This window comes from Crotalus tigris, unplaced genomic scaffold, assembly GCF_016545835.1.
Source record: "Crotalus tigris isolate CLP2741 ecotype Arizona unplaced genomic scaffold, ASM1654583v1 scf7180000024370.6872682, whole genome shotgun sequence".
Taxonomy (NCBI): Eukaryota; Metazoa; Chordata; class Lepidosauria; order Squamata; family Viperidae; genus Crotalus; species Crotalus tigris.
Window position 1 is genome coordinate 2,221,532 of NW_024100540.1, and position 19,366 is coordinate 2,240,897.

At 38.4% G+C, this 19,366-nt stretch overlaps 1 protein-coding gene across 1 annotated transcript in view; it reads left to right on the plus strand.

Annotated features, from left to right (window-relative positions):
• The window catches only part of LOC120301153 (LLGL scribble cell polarity complex component 2-like), a 39,349-nt gene extending 20,154 nt beyond the window's left edge, over positions 1–19,195 (plus strand). The window contains exons 11-22 of the mRNA XM_039327969.1: positions 2,124–2,416; positions 4,009–4,147; positions 4,654–4,798; positions 5,856–5,972; positions 7,698–7,864; positions 8,788–9,049; positions 9,656–9,809; positions 11,127–11,173; positions 12,089–12,136; positions 14,282–14,324; positions 15,319–15,380; positions 18,516–19,195. Coding sequence (XP_039183903.1) covers positions 2,124–2,416; positions 4,009–4,147; positions 4,654–4,798; positions 5,856–5,972; positions 7,698–7,864; positions 8,788–9,049; positions 9,656–9,809; positions 11,127–11,173; positions 12,089–12,136; positions 14,282–14,324; positions 15,319–15,380; positions 18,516–18,520 — 1,482 coding nt within the window. The 3' untranslated portion in view covers positions 18,521–19,195. The remainder of the gene's footprint in view (positions 1–2,123; positions 2,417–4,008; positions 4,148–4,653; positions 4,799–5,855; positions 5,973–7,697; positions 7,865–8,787; positions 9,050–9,655; positions 9,810–11,126; positions 11,174–12,088; positions 12,137–14,281; positions 14,325–15,318; positions 15,381–18,515) is intronic.
• Positions 19,196–19,366: the final 171 nt, after the last annotated feature.

Consider the following 19,366-nt stretch of genomic DNA (forward strand, 5'->3'; position numbering starts at 1 on the left):
CAGTGCACAAGTTTTGCTATTTACTCAACATGTGGTGTCCCCTAATACAGCTACAATTGCAAGTAATCCTCACTTAATAACCCCAACAGAGACCAGAATATCCATTACTAAACAAAACAGTTATTAGATGAAATATTACATGACCGGATTGCTTAGCAACAGCAGTTTTGGTAGTCCTGGCTGCAGTTCATTAGGCTAGGACAGGGATAGGCAACCTCGGCTCTTTTATGACTCATGGACTTCAACTCCCAGAATTCCTGAGCCAGCACTCATGGACTTCAATTCCCAGAATTCCTGAGTCAGCATGCTGACTCAAGATTTCTGGGAGTTGAAGTCCATGAGTCATAAAAGAGCCGAGGTTGCCTATCCCTGGGCTAGGACTATGCCATTGTTAGGTCAGGAACTCACACTTCTCCTGTCCTGCCATACTCAGATCCTCTTCAGCTCCCCCCTCCACCTGTCTCCCCCATTTCTCTGCCTTTTTGACCGCTCTGAGCTCCATTGCTCCTCCCTCTGTAACTTCCAGTACCTGCTGACCATCACTAAAGCCAAAATAACGAAATAAATAACAACTATACAGTCAGAATAAAAACATGAAACATGATGGTGAATCCAACTAGCAACACACATATCATACACGCTCAGCAAGAGGCTCCATCCAAACTAGCCCAAAATGTGGGAAAAGACTCAAGCCCAGAACACAATCAAGATGAGAATTTTCAGGGGAACCTCCTTCCGGAGGGCAAGCACCATGAGAGTGGAGGCACACTTCCACAATGCCAATAGATGGCATTTTTGAATCAGAGAAATCCAAAGGAGGTCAATTAGGACAGACAACATAGGAGATGGCAAGTAAAATATCAAGTAACCAGTAGACGGTCTTTTTTGAAAGAAATCCAGAGTGCATCAACTAGCCTCTATTACGTAGGGCTTTATAGATTATAACCAACACATTGAGTTGCACCAGGAAGCTAGCCAGTAACCAGTGCAGCTTGTAAAGTTAACCAACCCAGTGCAGACATACAGTTAGGGGTACTTGGTGTGTAAATGATGTGTCATCTACTATATATTTGAGCAGGGAAGGACAGTTATTACAAATAAATCATATATGTTCTTTGTTCTGAAGTGCATTCCCATAGATACAAATTTGCTTTTAATGTCTCTGTTGGATTTTCATTGAAATATATTACATCAATTAGATTCCTGCTGGAAGGATTTTAAAAACTGATAGCAGTAGCAATAGTACTTAGACTTATACACCGCTTCACAGTGCTTTACAGCCCTCTCTAAGCGGTTTACAGAGTCAGCATATTGCCCCCAACAATCTGGGTCCTCAGTTTACCGACCTTGGAAGGATAGACGCTGAGTCAACCTTGAGCCAATGAGACTTGAACTGCAGGCAACTGTCAGTCAGCAGAAGTAGCCTGCAGTACTGCATTCTAACCACTGTGCCACCATGGCTCTATAGTTATTTAGGCATTGACTGCAAGAAGCATTTGTACTGATTTGCCAAATGGTGTTTTTTGATGGTTAGCCCTTGGCCCAGTCTCCATAAACATAAAGGTAGCAGCTTGTCATGCTCAAGTAATTTTACAAATGATTGTTCTTTTACTGTTTTTTAAAGGCGGCCATAAAATGAATACCAACAAGCAGCTGGAGTGGCACTCTCTATACATGTAAAAATCTCCTGTTGCACTGCTGGACAAAATCTTAGATTTCTTACACAGAGCTCACAAAGCATAATTTTCCAAACGTTTAGCTGTTTTTCTTGTTGTTATTGGTCATAGTATTGTAAGCGTTCCCCTAAAAGCTGCATGTGCATAAACAAGATGTTAACAGCCTCTTTACTACCAGAAAAGACTTACATCTTGCTTCTATTCTATTTGGACTCTTTGGGTGTTAAAGCAACATCCTTTTGTTGGATTATGTCCCAAAATAAATGTGATGGTTGGAATTCCCTGCCCCTACAGAGGAAAATGAAAACAAAACAGTCTGAAAAATAAACGAAATGGTGAATTGTTTTGCACTGGGAAAAGCTCAAAGGAGGAAGTATATATAATGTGGGATTTGCGGTATCGAGATTTCACAGGGCAGCTCTGAATGAAATCTATCTCTGTCTGAAGGTCCTTGTCATGGAACTGAATGATGAAGAAGCAGAACAAGGGATTGATCACGCAGAAGCAGACTTTCTCCAGGACCAGGAAGGCTACAAGTGGAAGGGTCACGAACGCCTGAAAACTAGGGATGGGCCTGTCCGGTTTGAGCCAGGCTTTCAGCCATTTGTCCTGGTCCAATGTCAGCCTCCAGCAGTCGTCACATCACTGGCCCTTCATTCAGAATGGAAACTTGTGGCCTTTGGTACAAGCCATGGGTTTGGGCTGTTTGATCATCAGCAGAAGCGGCTGGTTTTTGTGAAGTAAGTTACTTTCTGGGGAAGAAGATATTGAAGAGAGGGCTTATGTGACATGCTTGGTATATAGCTTCTAAAGCTTTCCTGGAGCACTGTTATGTTTTCAGTTCTGGATTTACTATCATTTTTTTTTTTTTTACATAATGAGCTGGAGGTTTTGCAATGAAATCTAACCTAGGCAGGGAATGGTTTGGTCACCGAGTCCCAGTTTTTTACATTCCTGGAGCTCTTTTGAGCTGCACTACCATACAGCAGCAGTATGGCTGCTTTTAATTTGGAGGTGAGAAGTAAGACTTAGAAGTTTAACCTAACTGTGAAAATAAAAAGCCCATCCCACAAAACCCACTTATACTCCTGTTGCTATCGTAAATGGGCACTACGCAGCCGTGCCTGGTTAGCATTGCTCTACCTGCTTCAATCTTAGCTTCCCCAAACTGTTAAATGTGACTACAGGTTAGTCCTCGACTTACAATAGTTCATTTAGTGATTGTTCAAAGTTCCAATGGCACTGAAAACAGTAACTTATGACCATTTTTCACAAAGTCGTGTGATCCCCTTCTGCAAGCCTTCTGATAAGCAAAGTCAGTGGGGAAACCAGGTTCACTTAACAGCTGTGTTACTATTTTAACAACTGCAGGGATTCATTTAACAAATGGGGCAAGAAAAATTATAAAATGGGGCAAAACTCACTTAACAAATTGCTCCCTTAGCAACATAGATTTGGGGCTCAATTGTGGTCGTAAGCTGAGGACTAACTGCACTAGCCATCAAAACATTGCTCACTCCTGATTTAGGTAAATCATTATCCTCCTTGTTGTCCATTAAATTAGTTGTAATTTGTACTCGGCACCTGAAGAATAATGGGAAAAATATCAAACAGTACATCTGTATAGTTAGATGGAATTGTCTGGGCAAGCTATTGAGAAGAATCCTGTTCCCCTAAATCCTACAAAAAAGCTTAAGCTCCAAATAGTTCAGATGCAACATAGATACAAAATGTACCACATGGGTGCCAGTCCTGACTAAGGGAGAAGAGGGTTAATACCATTCTAGAACACTTCTAGAATAGGTGGAAACTCTGCTGCTTCTAGCAGTTTCTCTGGCAAAACAAAAGCAAAGCCCTCCTGTCTATCAAAGATTGCTAGGTGGGGAGGTGTTGAGAGGAGGATTCTTTATGAATTTAAGACTGGTGTTCCATTGGAAGGATAAGATAGTTTATCGGAAGTTACTATCAATCAATCAATCAGAATAGATCTGGAAGTGACCTTGGAGATTCCACTGGCTAATTGTCCTCACATTGTCCTCATTGTCTGTTAGGAAGTTTCTCCTTAATTCCAGGTTGCTTCTCTTCTTGATTAGTTTTCATCCATATTAAGCAGCTATATAATTTTAAAACACCAGGTCAGTTTGGCATGGAAACTAATCAGTTGTGTTGACTGAGAGAAGGGCTTCCAATATTTTTCCAGCATGTTGGTTGTAAAGAATAGCCAATCTTGGCATAGAGAAGTATATCAAGTGCACAGTTTAGAATTTTGAATGAAAAAAATATATGTCCCAATGCCCTGATATTAGAGCACTTGCTACTGGCTTCGTTCTAGGTGCACCCTCCATCCTAATGATCACCTGGCCTTAGAAGGTCCACTTTCCAGGGTGAAGTCCTTAAAGAAGTCTCTCCGCCAGTCCTTCCGCAGGATACGACGGAGCAGAGTGTCAAATCAGAAGCGGCCAACAGCCCAGGTGAGACAATGCATCACATAGTTGACCCTTTGGCTTCACATAGTTGTAACCCCTTTTTTAAATGACAGGTCAATGGTGAATCTCGATATTGCCTTCCCTGGCCCTGACATGGAAGAAGACATTAAAAGGAGAAAAGAATGAGATTCAAATGGGAATGTTGCTTCTGAGTGAAGTTGAATTGGGTTCTTGGATTAGTAGAAAGGAAAAATTCTTTCTTTCCCTTTTGCCATTTCAGGAAATACATGCACTCAGAAGATAGTCCATTCAGAAGTCTTCAATTTATTTACAATAGGGATCTTGATGCCTAGATTATTATCCAGCAGTCTGGTTTCGTTTTATAAGACCCAATTGAATCTTTTACATAAGGACTCGATGTGTTTGTTCTCAACTATTAGATTAGTAAAAGTGGAGTAGCAGCATCATAATCTGAATAGTTTTCCTTGTTTGAGAGATGCAAAGGGTGATATTCAATGGTTACCCGTTTTTCTCCCCATGGGACAATGCAGGAGGGAATTTCCAGGCATCACCGTGATGCATTACAAGAAATTGAATTAGCTCCAGTCCAACGAAAGATTGAAGCACGATCAGCAGAGGACTCTTTCACGGGCTTTGTGCGCACCTTATATTTTGCTGACACTTTCCTAAGAGACAGTAAGTAAGAAAGACTTCCCCTTTGAAGACTTGCCATGTGTCTCTGCTCAGAGAACAAATAATAGTTAGTAGAGAGCATTTATCACTTCCTGGTCATCATTGGTTAAAATCTAACTCTCCACCAATGTCTGCAAAACACGCCTGAATGCATGGGTCACTTGAGGCTTTATAACTGGTCACTACAATTGGTTGGAAACAATTACGGTTTTCTGACATTAAATGAAATATGCTCTCCTCTAGATAAAGGTTTTAGAAAGTGAAGTATTTCAACATGTTTGTTAGTTTTGGATCAGGAAATATTGGTTAAAAGGAAAAGAATACTCCACACCCCCTTAATGAATCTAAACAGCAACATGTACACATACATCCATGCACATACATCCGTACACTAAATATTAAATCACCTGGAGTAGGCACACTGTTCAGTGTTTGCCATTTATTCAAGATGCAGAATTTCTAGAATAATTTTTTAGAAGCTGAATAATAAATCGTTAAGAAAAGGAATATGTGCTTTGATGAGGAAGGCATTTGTAGCCATCAAGTTTTGGGCTGTTTAATTCAGTGAAAAAAAAAATGGTATGTTTGTATATACTTTTACAAACAACATGGAATGTGAAAAAAAGGGCTACATGATGGCTTTCTCCATAGCAACCTACTATATAGAAGAAAATGCTACCTCTTGGATTCAGAGGCTGCATGCATTAGAGTTGTTGGACAACAGATGTTAAAAGAAAGAAATACTGGATTAAGCACATTTTTATCTGATTCATTAGGGCTGTTTGGATGTACAGATTCTGGTCCAGGCTCATAATTGTCTCCATTTTTTCAGTTCTCTTCACATTGTCACCAATGCTAGGAATGTAAAGATTTTTTAAGAAAGCATTTAGTTCACATTATTCATTGTGTCTTTGAGCTGGACTGGACTGGACTGAGTCAGAGAAGTTCTGTACTTACATTGGAGATCTGAGCCCAGTGTGAACAAAAAAAAACCACCATCCTTTTTCATCACTTGCTATGCATGAGAATTCCACTTTTGAGTTCTGTTACTCCTTTTCAGGTTCTCGGCATAGCCCTTCTTTGTGGGCAGGTACTAATGGGGGCACAGTGTACGCTTTCTGCTTGCGCATTCCTCCAGCAGAGAGAAGAACTGATGAGCCTGTGAGAGCCGAGCAGGGTGAGTGAGACACATTAATGAACTTCATTTAGGGTTGACGGATGTGATGATCTCATCCATTCTACTGTAAAGAGCTAACGCATGACATTGGCCTTGAGGGTGATGAGCTCATAGTGTAACAGAAAATCAGAAAACTACTTTGGTGGGTATTTTACCAGCCCTTAGATATTTGGTGAATGGATGTGCAGTCTCTGATGATTTGTGTAGTATTTACCCTGTTTCTCCAAAAGTAAGGCCTACCTCAAAAATAAGTTCTAGCTTGATTTTTGGGGGTGGGCCTAATATAAGCCCTACTCCAAAAATAAGCCCTAGTGTGGGGGTGAGGCACACACCTAAAAATCAAGCTCGGGTGGGGATGTGAAGCTGCCCCACACGCCCATCACCCACTCACCTTGCAGGCAGGCCTCTCCTCACTAGCCCACTTCTTCTGTGGCGTTTTCTGCAGCCAGGCCTGCATTTCTCAGTCACAGGTCTTTCCGGAAGGCCACTACAGCCGAGAACTGAGCTAATGATTGAATCTATAGCTTGGTACTCGACTGCACAGGCCATCCAGAAAGGCCTGACTGCAAAATGCAGGCCAGAATGCAGCTGCAGAATGAAGCTGCTCCTTTGGTCAGAAGAAGTGGGCCGGCTGGGCGGGGCTGTCAGTGCCAGAGTTGAGTATAAAATCCCATTCAGGTGGCACTGATGATGTTACCTAGTTTGGGTAATGAAACATCTGCAAAAAACCGAGCTCAGAGAGCAACAAGAGCCCCTTATTAGCCCCTGATATTATCAAACTTCTTCTGTTCAACCATAATCATATCTGATGTGTTGTGAGCCAAGACTTTTATTAGTCTGTATTCGAAAATCCCACATATTTTAACCTATTCATTTTCAACTACTTTTTCAGCTCTATGTTCCCACCAATTTTTCATTAATGATATATCATATTTTTACAGGTGTTCAGTAAGTCATTTTGACATAACATTTTGGTGTTATGACTTTGTTTGTAATCAGTTTGTGCAATCTTAATTGCACAAGCTGAATATATAATCTATTGATGATGATGATGATGAAGATGATTTTCAGATAAAATTATCCAGTAGTTTCCCTTTGAACATTATATGCTATTTATCGGTGCTAAACAATTGTCCAAGCTTTAAGGTTTTGCCCATTTATCAATTTTTAATTCTTGCATTTTTTTTTACAATTATCTTATCTTTCTAATATGGAGCTCAGAGCAGTATATATTTGTCTACTCCTATTTCTTATTTTTGCAATTGCCTGTGAGAGAAGTATGATTGTGAGAAAGTAACTAGACAAGGAAATTAGAAATTTGAAACCCAGGTCTCTCCATTCATAATCTAAAGCCACATTGGCTCTTCTTGAATTTCATCTGAGTCATGATGAAATCATTAAGGTAGTAACAATGCATGCAAAGCTTAGCTAAAGAATGACTTCTTCCCCTAATATAAAACCTGACAACTACAGTTTTAATAAGCCATGAGCTAAACCAATTATAAAAAGCTAAAGCTACGTAAAAAGCAGCTTAGAAAATAGCACAATTGACTAGGTAGTAGTAATAATAACAATGTAAATACCATAAAAATAACATAAAGGAAAATCAAAAGAAACACAAACAACAACAAAAAAAAACCAGATCCCAAAGCAAAGCAGCTTTTTCACCGATGTCTTGGATCTAGACCTCGCCTCATTGCTGTATGTATTTTCTCGTTTCTTTAGCCAAAGAGATCCAGCTAATGCATAGAGCTCCAGTTATTGGCATTATTATTCTGGATGGCCAAAGTACTCCTCTTCCTGAACCACTTGAAGTAGCACATGATCTCTCCAAAAGTCCCAACATGCAAGGTTGTCATCAGCTTCTTGTAGTGTCTGAAGAACAACTTAAGGTAACCGGGTTCCCTGTATGTATGGTTTTGTACATGTGTGATTGTCTTATGTTTTTTGGAATGCAGTGTTCAGAGAACTTCTGGAAATATGGACTTACTTCCTTGTCTCTTCCTTGCTTTCAAGAGACATTCAGTGACATGTATTACTAAACAAGGCTGCCCAGAGTTGAACAATCAGCCTGTAAGTTAGGCAGGTTGATTTGCATGTGGCAGAAATTCTCAGTTTTATCTTGTTTGCTCGTCACGCATTCTCCACATGTATGACTTCTATATAGGTGGAAGAATAGTTGAGTCATCATTATCTTCATTCCACCATCACCCAAGAAAATTTTAGAGAATGGATGGAAAATCGGGACCCTAAATTGAGCAGTGTCTCCATTAATATAGGAGGACCTGTGCTGTAGGTAATTTCCTTCTGCTTCTGGAAGTTGAAGAGAACAATTATTTGAAAAGACAGGAATGCAAACAGAGCTAGTGGACTCAACCCTCCCTTCCTCCTCCCCCAACTACTTAATACCTGAACATTGTTTCATCATTACTAGCTCTTCACTTGGCAACTTTCCCCAGTTTATATTTGATTAGATGTCTCCCTTAAAAAGAACCCCATAGGCTCAAATTGAAGACTGTATTCTGGGGCTCTGCCAATAACAAGGTATACCCCATTTTCTGATTTTGTAGGTAGAAAGATATTTGCAAGTAGTGAGAGCCAAATCCTGGCCCTGTAGAAAATTCATAAATTGCTTTCTGTAGCTTGAGGCAGCAAATCATAGCTTTTCTCACTGCTTTAAAAAAAAACAAAACAGGCTCATTTGCTAGTGAAGGAGGGAAATACTGCACTTTTCTCACTAAAGGCTGACTAGTGGAGGTTTTGGTGTAACTCTTCCACTAAGGAAGGAAATGATAGAATTTGTTCATGTTGGCAGGTTTTCACATTACCCAAAGTGGTCTCCAAATTGAAGCTGAAACTTACAGCTCTGGAAGGCTCCAGGGTGCGGAAGATGGCTGTTGCCAACTTCATCAGCTCTAAGACTGAGCATAGTGAGAATGACTTGGCTGTTCTGACAAACCAGGGAGACATCCAGATTATCTCTCTGCCTTCACTTAAAATCCAAGCTCGTTATCCCTGTATTCGCAAGGAGGATGTGAGTGGCATTGCTTCCTGTGTGTTCACCCGATATGGACAAGGTAATATGAGGATCATCCATGAGTTACCATACTTTGGTGTGCTAGGTCTTTGAAACCTTTGAACTGATGCCTCAAGTTGAGGAGCACAGAGATGTTTAGTCTTTGCACTTACAATGCTTGGAAGGCTAAGGAAGAAGACTGGGTTGGGGAAAGGGAGAAGAATCGTCTCCTTTTGCACTGAAACCTAAATTTAAATTGGTCTATTAACAAAGTGCTCTCTACTTTAATATTTGCACAAAAGTATTCTTTATGAGGTAACAACCCAAGGAATCAATATCCATATCCTAGTTGCAGTTTTTCATCCTTAGGACTTTTTTTTAACCTACTCATTCAGAAAAGGTTAGATACTTCATTGGGATCTTCAGTAATAAAAATCAATTGAATTAGTTCAGATGTGACACTGGGCGTTGATCATGTAGTCTGCTCCGTATATTTTGAATTTAAGTCTCAGGTGCACTTAGTTCCAAACAGGTGTATATTCATAGCTTCTATGTATGTTAATCTGCTTAGAAGGGAGAATGTGCATATGTAGGACTTTAGGAAATAAGACCCCTTGCGTAATATCTGTCCCTCCTCAACTGGCCATTTCTCCCTCATTCCCCGCAGGGTTCTATCTCATTTCCCCATCAGAATTTGAAAGATTTTCCCTTTCGCCAAAGTGGCTGGTTGAACCTCGATGTCTCATGAATCCATTGGAAAACAGAGAAAACTGCCATGGGCACAGTACATTTGGCATAGAAAAGACTTCAAAGAAATCGAAGTATGTCTGTCAGAGTTTCAAGTCAACAGTCCATTTTGTAACACAAAGTGTAACTTATTTGACAGTATGGATGATATTTTAATAGCCTTCAGTTGTTGTTGAAGAACTCAAATCCCTAGGGCAGTGGTTCTCAACCTGTGGGTCGGGACCCCATTTGGGGTCAAATGACCATTTCACGGGGGTCACCAAACCATGCTGTCCGCCATTTTTTTCCCTTTTCCCTAGCTGTTCTACTCCCTCTTATTGGTGGCCACACCCACTTGGGGGTCACCACAACATGGGGAACTGTATTATGGGGTCACGGCATTAGAAAGGTTGAGAATCACTGCCCTAGGGAGTCTGGCCAATGGTGAACAATACTCGGATAATATTGCCCATACATTCGTGTTGCTATAATTTTTAGAATGTATAATTCACAAGACTATGGGAAGACCTATGTCCAAAAGAGATCCATGTCTGATGTGATACAGATTTGAATAGATGTTGTTCTTTACTCTGTATATGAGCATAACCTGTCAGTGTGTCTGCTTGTCCCCTGATGTGCAATCAACTGATTTATAGGATTTACCAGTACAAGCAGTCTTCGAGTTATGACAGCAATTGGGACTGGAATTTCCATTGTTAAGCAATGAGGTCATAAAGTGAGGCACTATATGATCATATCACTTAGCAATAGCAATCCCTGCAGTCCCTATGGCATCAAGCAAGGATTGAGGGTCATTAACTGAGCACCCTCTCACAAGGAGTGTGGATAGCTGGCAAGACATGCCACAACCCCAGAGGAGCTTGGGGAGGGTGTATGGATGGGGGGTGGGCAGAGAATTTACCCAACCAATTTGAGTCCTTCCTTGTCAGGGAAGGCTTTGCTTGTGGGAAGCCGGCAGGGAAGGTTGCAAATCATGATTACATGACTTCAGGATGCTGCAACCCCCATAAGTGTGAACCAGTTGCAAAGCACCCAGATTGATCATGTAACAGCAGGAGTGCCAGAACTTTGAGGGTGGTGATTTAACTGAGGACTATCTGTGTATCACTTTTCAATAACCTTAGCCTGTTTAGTTGTGTATTTCTGGGCAAATGAAGCCTGAGATTCCTAACTCTTGTAAAGTGGATAGAATATAGATCTATCAGTGAAGCCAATCTGTTCCCCTCTAGGGGAATGTTCTAGGTCTTCTTTTTGTAAATGTTGCAAGTTGCGACTTAAAATAAAACATGGCTTGCTGTAATGTTAGGACTAAAGAGTACTGCTTGAAACATCATGTTCTAAGCCAGAATTATTGAACTGTTTGTCTCACTGGCTTTTTTCCTTTTTTGAAGCAATATTAGGGAACCAAGACAAACCTCCGGTGAACCTGGTGGTGATGGTAAGTAAACTATGGTGCTTAGAACTCAGTTGCTTTTGTGTCTATCATAGAAAACGATGGGGTCGTTTTGTATCCCATAGTATGGATTGTATTGGCAATCCATACACAACTGGGTATTACACTTGCAAAACAAATTAGCCAAAATATTTATAAACCATTTTGGAAAACTTCATGAAAATCCCCTCCCTCACACAAAAAGCTGAAACAACAAGGAAGAAAACAGTTTATCACAATTTATCCGAAACTTCCCCCATCTGCTTGCACAGACACACAAGCCTATCACCACACACACCCTTACATACACATGCCTTCTTAACTAAGAGTTAATTTTTGGTTATTTAAATAAACTCTACAACTATCTGGGGAATTCTTAAAGTTGTCAGATTTGAGTTGCCATATTTTAAAGTTGTCAGGTTTGAGAAACACCATTCTAAGGGCATTTAAATAAACCCCCAAACCCTAGCATCTTTTGGTCTGGAAATAAATGGGGAAATAGATATTTTTTTTATTCCTTCCCATTCCTATAACCAATTCATCAGTAGGTTCAAGCCGTTGATTTACCTTATTTTTATTACAGCCAAATGCTGTTTTGTTTAACTCTTGCAAGAATAAATGGAACCATTAAAGCATAACTACTAATACTACTACTAATATAACTGTTATTAATAGTTAATTAACAGCTGCTAATGTCCATATCCATGCATGGTTTTGAATTTCAAAACTGGGTTTTTGAATGCAGAAGCAAGTCATGGCCTAAGTTATTCAGTGGATTTAAGGATCTGTCAGCCATTTTAATAACTTTTAAAACATTTGTTTTTTCTTTCTCTGTTGTTGATACATTTACACTCAAAGTCCTATTTTTTGTTCTAGACTGTGAGAATTACTTGCTTTAATATTAATATGATTTTTTTTTAGAAAGAATGACTGGTAGGCTGATGGAACACGCCCTCCTCAATGATGAGAGTAAGAAAAAGGCTTGTGAAATGGACTTTTGATGGGAATTATCCTGAATGCTTTTACTAATGCAGTTTCAACTACTTGTTTTTCCACCCAAAGACATATAACTTCAATAGATTTCTTTTTGACTTGTATGTTTTAAGTGTTTAATAGATCAGATTTAATACAGGTAGTCCTCGACTTATGACAGTAACTGAGCCCAGAATTTCTGTTAAGTGAGATATTTCTTAAGGGAGTTTTGTCCCATTTACGACCTTTCTTGCCACAGTTGTTAAGTGAATCACTGCAGTTGATAAGTTAATCACCTGGTTGTTAAGTGAATCTGGTTTCTCCATTGACTTTTGCTTGTGAAAATGGTGATCATATGACCTTGGGACATAGCAGCGGTCATAAATATTAATCAGTTGCCAAGCATCTGAATTTTGATCATATGATTATGGGGCTATTACAAAAGTTTTAAGTGTGAAAAATGGTCATAGGTCACTTTTTTCAGTGCCATTGTAACTTTGAACGGTCACCAAATGAACCGTTGTAAATCAAGGACTACTTGTAATATATCTGAGAGGACTAACAGGCATAATAATAATAATAATAATAAATTAAAAAAAACCCACCTGGTAAGCTGTTGCAAGAAGATTGCACAGACTGACTACAAGCAGCGGCATGACAAAGTAGCAACAATGGTGCATTGGAAGATCTGCAAAAAATATCATTTGCCTGTAAGCAAAAACTGGTGGGATCATAAAATAGAGAAAGTCATAGAAAAATGATAAAATTAAACTGCTCTGGGACTTCAGAATTCAAACAGACAAGCACCTGCAACATAACACCCCGGACTTAACAATTGTCGATAAGAAAGACAAAAAAGTCTGGATAGTGGACATGACAGTGCCTGAAGACAGCAGAATAGACGAGAAAGAACTGGAGAAGATAACAAAATACAAAGACCTACAAATAGAAATAGAAAGACTGTGGCAAAAGCAAGCAAGGGTAGTACCAATAGTCATAGGCGCCTTGGGTGCACTCCCAAAACAACTGGAGCACCACTTGAACACCATTGGCATTGACAAATGCGCTATTAGTCAATTGCAAAAGGCGGCCTTACTAGGAACTGCTTCCATCCTGCGACGATATCTGTAATACCATCAAACATCCACATCTGCCTATCCCAGGTCCTGGGTAAGGACTCGATAGATAGACAAAATGCCAAATCCAGTCTGAACATCTGGCTGATTGTGCGATGATCCTCAATAATAATAATAATAATAATAATAATAATAATAATAATAATAATAATAAAGTTGGAAGGGATCTTGGAAGTCATCAAGTCCAACTCCCTGCTCAGGCAGGAAACCCTATACCATTTCGGACAAATGGCTGTCCAGTCTCTTCTTAAAACTTCCAGTGTTGGAGCATTCACCGCTTCTGGAGGCAGGTTGTTCCACTGGTTAATTGTTCTAACTGTCAGGAAATTTCTCCTTAGTTCTAGATTGCTTCTCTCCTTGCTTAGTTTCCACCCGTTGCTTCTTGTCCTGCCTTCAGGCGCTTTGGAGAATAGCTTGACTCCCTCTTCTTTGTGGCAGTCCCTGAGATATTGGAACACTGCTATCATGTCCCTCCTCATCCTTCTCTTCATGAAACTAGACCAGGGGTAGGCAACCTCGGCTCTTTTATGACTCATGGACTTCAACTCCCAGAATAGCTGACTCAGGAATTCTGGGAGTTGAAGTCCATGAGTCATAAAAGAGCCGAGGTTGCCTACCCCTGAACTAGACATACCCAATTCCAGCAACCGTTCCTTATATGTTTTAGCCTCCAGTCCCCTAATCATCTTTGTTGCCCTTCTCTGGCCTTTTATGTGTGGTGTGTACTTGCATCACATAGTTTCCAGCTGTCATTCATAATTCAATTGCTAATATATATGCTTAAAAACCACATTTACTCTATTTCTGTTCTGGGCACAATGGTCAATACCACATCTGTGAAATGGATAATGATAACCTGCCTAACAAAACAGTTTGAGAGAGGTGTCAGTGTACAAAACATTCTGCAACTCCAGAATGTTATAAGTAGATGTTTCTATCTTTCTTCCAGGCTATGATGGTATAGGCACCTATATTTCTCACAACTCATTTTTTTCTCTCCTTTCAGATGTTCTGAAGGAAATCCAAAGCACTCTGGAAGGTGGGAGAGGGTGAGTATGATACGCCCATATTTATGATGACCATTAAGGAATTAATTTGGTAGGTCTTGAGTTCAGATATATTAATGGAAAGGGGATAGCACAGGAGAGATCTATAATATTTTGGAGATAAAACATTCTGAAGGAAGAGCGATGTTACCATTCGGATTCTAATTACACAGCCTTTAGCCAATTTGGATGTGATGCATGTATTTTTGGTTTTATGAAGAGTTTTTAAGTGGTAATAAGTCATTTTTTAAGACTTATAAACTAAAACTTCCTTTCGATAGCTAGAGTATGAAATTGAGTTGTTTTGTTTTGGAGGAGAGTGTCTTTCTTAAATAGTAAATAAATTTGCTTAGAGATGGTAGTAAATAAATTTGCTTAGAAATGGGAAGTTGCATGTGTGTATGATATATCCATACTGTGTGTGTATCCAGTTAGAACAAAAACTGAAAGTTGATTGGTATTGTATGAATTTGGTTTTTAATTTTCCAATAAATTCAATTTGTAACATTGGAGAGAGAGTTCTTTTTAGAAAGACAGCTGCTTTCTGTCCCAAAGATGCCTTTCCAAAAGGCAACTGGATTTTCTGGGTTTTTCTCTTTGAAAAGGTTTTGCTTCTTGGATAAGAGATAATCACCGGTGACCTGGATGATTGAGAGTCTCCATAGACCAGGGGTCCTCAACCTTGGCCACTTTAAGACTTGTGGACTTCAACTCCCAGAATTCCTCAGCCAGCTTTGCTGGCTGAGGAATTCTGGGAGTTGAAGTCCACAAGTCTTAAAGTGGCCAAGGTTGAGGACCCCTGCCATAGACACAGCTGCTTTTTCTGACTCAGAGATCCATGAAATACTGTTGCAATGTATTACTTGCATGTATGTTTGCTTGGAAAGAAACTGCCACTGTATACTGAATATGAAAATGATATGACATAAACGGGCTGTCTCATAATCTCCTGTTTTTCATTTTTTGTTGTTTTTTGGTTTTGTTTGTTTTTTGGTAGGAGTTACTATAATAGAAGTTCAGGAAGAATCCAAGTAGGGCATACGTTAAGTAATGGAGGAGGTAAGTTGACTTTATATTTTTACTTGCAGTAGGTATTGAAACATAATAAACTATGGCTCGTTATTGCTTCCTGCTCTTTATTTGGGACTACTGAACAGTCTTATACATTTTTTCCCCTTTAACTTGAATAGAAAACCACTAGTTTCTCTGAACGTGAGAATGTTAGCAAACTAGCATTGCATCTAGTTTGAATTTTTCCCAATAATTTCATCATGGTTATTAAAATTAATAAAACTAACAAACCTAATACGAAAAATATATATAAAAAAGAAAATGTAAAAAGTAAGGGAACAAAAATCCCTCCAAGATAGTAAGAAAAAGAAACTTTCCTCTTAGCAAACATATTCAACATTAACAATTTATGACTGTCTCTTAACCAGATACACATCTTCATTCTATACTTCATCCCATTGTCTATAAACACATCTCTAAATTGCAGGATCCAATTTGGGTCATCTCTAAATCTTCAGCTCTCTTTATTGATCAATAAAGGCCCAGTAAAAATAAAATACAAAAATAACATAAGTATAAAACCCCTTTCCATTTATTCTATATTCTCTTAGCAAACTTTAAAAAAGAATAATAAAATAAAAATAAAATAAATATTACCAGAAATAACCCCTTTACATATCTAAAAATGATAACATAAATATTACAAATTGAACATTTCCAAACCAGATAACCATGAAATATCACCAAAGATAACAAATCATTATTTGACTACAGTCAAATAAACCAATTTTGTAGGATTTTTTTTCCTTATTTCTCTCAGCCATCCTTAAGTCCCATAGATAAAATTCTAACTCCATTTTTCTTATAGTCTCTTTGCTTCTTCTCTTGAAGTTCTTATCTTTATCCAAGTCCATATGTAATTTCTATGAAGTTAACTCCAATAAATCTCTCACATTTCTATTTAAAAGACTAGTTCACATTGCTCTTAGGGTACATTGTTTGTATGCCCTTTTTGATTTTTAAATGATCATACAATTCCTACTTGTAAATCCAGCATTTCCATCTCATTTTTGTAATTTGTAAGTTTTAATAAGTCCACCTTGCAATCCAGTCTGTTTTCTTCAAAGGAGTTTACTCATTTTCAGTAGCAACTTTTAGTTCCAGTAAAGAGTTAAAAAGATCAAGGACTTCATATGCCCACACATTAAATGTTTTCTATCATGTGCTTTAGTAATAAACCTTCAGAGTCTTGCTTTGCACTGAAATGTAAACAAAACAGACTTTTCCTTCAGAAAGGGTTCTTTCTGATTAGTTTCAAAGTCTTTCTCTAAACCAGTTTCCTGAAGCATTAGCATTTAAACTCTAAAAACTCTAAAGCCACTTCTTTGCTGTATATTGCAAAAAGTTATAAAAATAAATAAATATTTTACAAAGCTGAAAAGATGTGGTTTTCTTTAAAAAAAAAAAAAAAACAACTCAGCCAGCAACTTGTAGGCTTGCAGTTCTGAAGGTTTTTCAATCTTAAAGAGGCAGTCCAAAAATATTAAACTCCAGAGTGATTAAAAAGATGAAGTTGGATCATGTCTTGAATCCATGAAAGGCTGCATTTAGGGCTCAGGGGCAGGGTGGAATCTGCAACTCTCAGTTAATTGCCATTCTGCCATCTGCTCACAAAAATCAGATGTTGAGTACATATTTATTAGTAAAATTTATATGCGGTTATTCTTCCCAATAAGGAATATATGTGCATCTCCAGGGCAATCTTTATTCCAGAGAAAATTTCAGCAGTCTGGGCCTCGCATCCAGCTGCCTTTTCAGTTATAATGCCTCTGCAATATGCACAGAGTGGAGAAAAATGTGGGCACCAACTTACCTTGCTTCACTGAAAGCCTGGATTGTGTCCTGATCTTTTTGTAAAAAAAAAAATATATTAAATTTTCATAATATAAATACAAATGAAAATAAAGACAGCAGGAAAATGGGAAAAGAAAAAAGGGGGGAGACATGTAGGGTAGGGAGAAAAAGAAGAAAAATGTGTGAACTTCTAACTTTGCTCAGAATAAAAATAATAAGGTACAGCCTCGCCTTTTTCATATTTAATATATTAGCCATTTCTATAACAAAAGATGTGTCTAATCAGCAAATCCTAAAGTCAAAATTTCATTTTTTTTCCTGTCTTCAGTCTAGAAGCAATTTCCAAGTAGAAACAAAACTGGATGTATTTTTCAATTAAAGCATTTGATTCAGTGATCTCTGTTAGCTCCATCAGTTTCTCCTTCCATTCTTTCATTGTGGATATTAATGCATCTTTCCATTTTTATGCATAAAGAATTCTTGCTGCAGTCAGATTTTTTTTTTTTTTAGTTCCTTGTCCGGTTACTATGGCCTGATATCTTGATGGAAACCTTAATCTTGTTTTATCCAGGACAAGAAAAGGCTGTTCTTAAAACCTATTTTGCTCTTGAAAGACAGCCTTGTCATGACAATTCTTGATATTATGGTTGTCAAAAAGACCGTTCAGTATTTTTTTTCCAGACTCTTATTTCTCTTCAAATGAATGGTGAAGATTTATTTCTCATTTTCCTCCTATATTCTTTTTCTCCCTTTAAGACAGACTACTGGGAACCTAGCCAGAGTTTACTACAAAACCCAACATACTAACAGAGCGTTTGGGCCCTCTTTTTTTCCTTCTGGGAAGAATAGCTTGGCTTCTTTCTCAGAAAGGCCTAGCAACAGTAGAACACTTCTAGCTGGAGCTGCAGGAGAGACGGGGTTGGCATTTCTTGGACTTTCTTACCATCTCAGTCCTATTAGAAGCTACTGGATGAATCAAACACCATTGTGTAAATAGTAAGATAAGTTATGATAGAGAATTTGAGCTAGGGGGAAATACCAGTAAGTAGTATATAGATTATTTCTGTCCCAGATCTTTAAAATCTACAGATATTAAATTCACTGCCTGGCTCAAGCTAATTATTCACTTGTGTGGTCAGTACTTGCACTGGCTCAAATCAATTCAGTGTTTCATTAGTCAACTGACTGTATAAACTAGCTAGAAATCATGGCACTTCTAATCCATCACACTGGTTATTGTACTAGGTTGGCAAAGACTGCTGTAAATTGAATAATGATATGTTAAGTCTTTTGAGTTATGTAGAGTAACTGCTTTTTTCTTTCCAACAGAATGATTGTGCCTTGGCGTGTCGTTTGTGAGATTTGGGCATTTAAAAGGAGTGCCATAACACTACGGTCATAGGTACACCATCATTAGGGCTGAGAAGCATCCCCTGGCCAGGGCTTCGGATAAAATTGAAGGGCTGCATCCTTTTCCTCATTGTGCCTCACCTGAAGCTTGTACCTACCTTGAGTTATCCACCTTGTGAAGAGGCTGGAACCACTCTAGTCTCTTCCTTTTTATGCCTCTGGATCTGTGTTTTGCAATTTTTCAAGTGTTTGCACAATTTATTTCCTTTTTAAATATACATATATATATATATATATTTGTACTGGGATGGGTTTTAAATTATAAAAATTACTGTTTTGGAAGCAGACTTTAAGAATAAGTACTGTTTCCATTAAGATTATTATTTTTTGTACATTTTTAAAATAATAATGGGTGTTTAATAGAGGCATATTTTAGAAGTGTGCTTTTTTAAAAAAATGATTGAAATAATATATGTCACTTTAAATCCCTGTGGCTGCTCCAATGAAGTTTTTGTCGTATTACAGTACTGTTAAATGGTTTGGCAGACTGGGTAGATTATTTTTGTAGCTGTTCAGATGTGAGCAAACTAATCAAATCTAACTTGATTTGTATGGGAACACTACATTAATTTTTCTTGAAATAAAAAAAAGTACCTTTATTTTTTTCTTGTGGTCAAGACGTTTTGTGATACTATCTTTATTTTACAGTCTCTGAAATGTTTAGAATATCTATAAATTCTAAATGCTTGGTTCCCCCCCCCATGTTTTGCTATCCTTTTAACTTTACACTTAAAATCATCAAAATCATTCCTTCACAAGCAGTTTTGCAA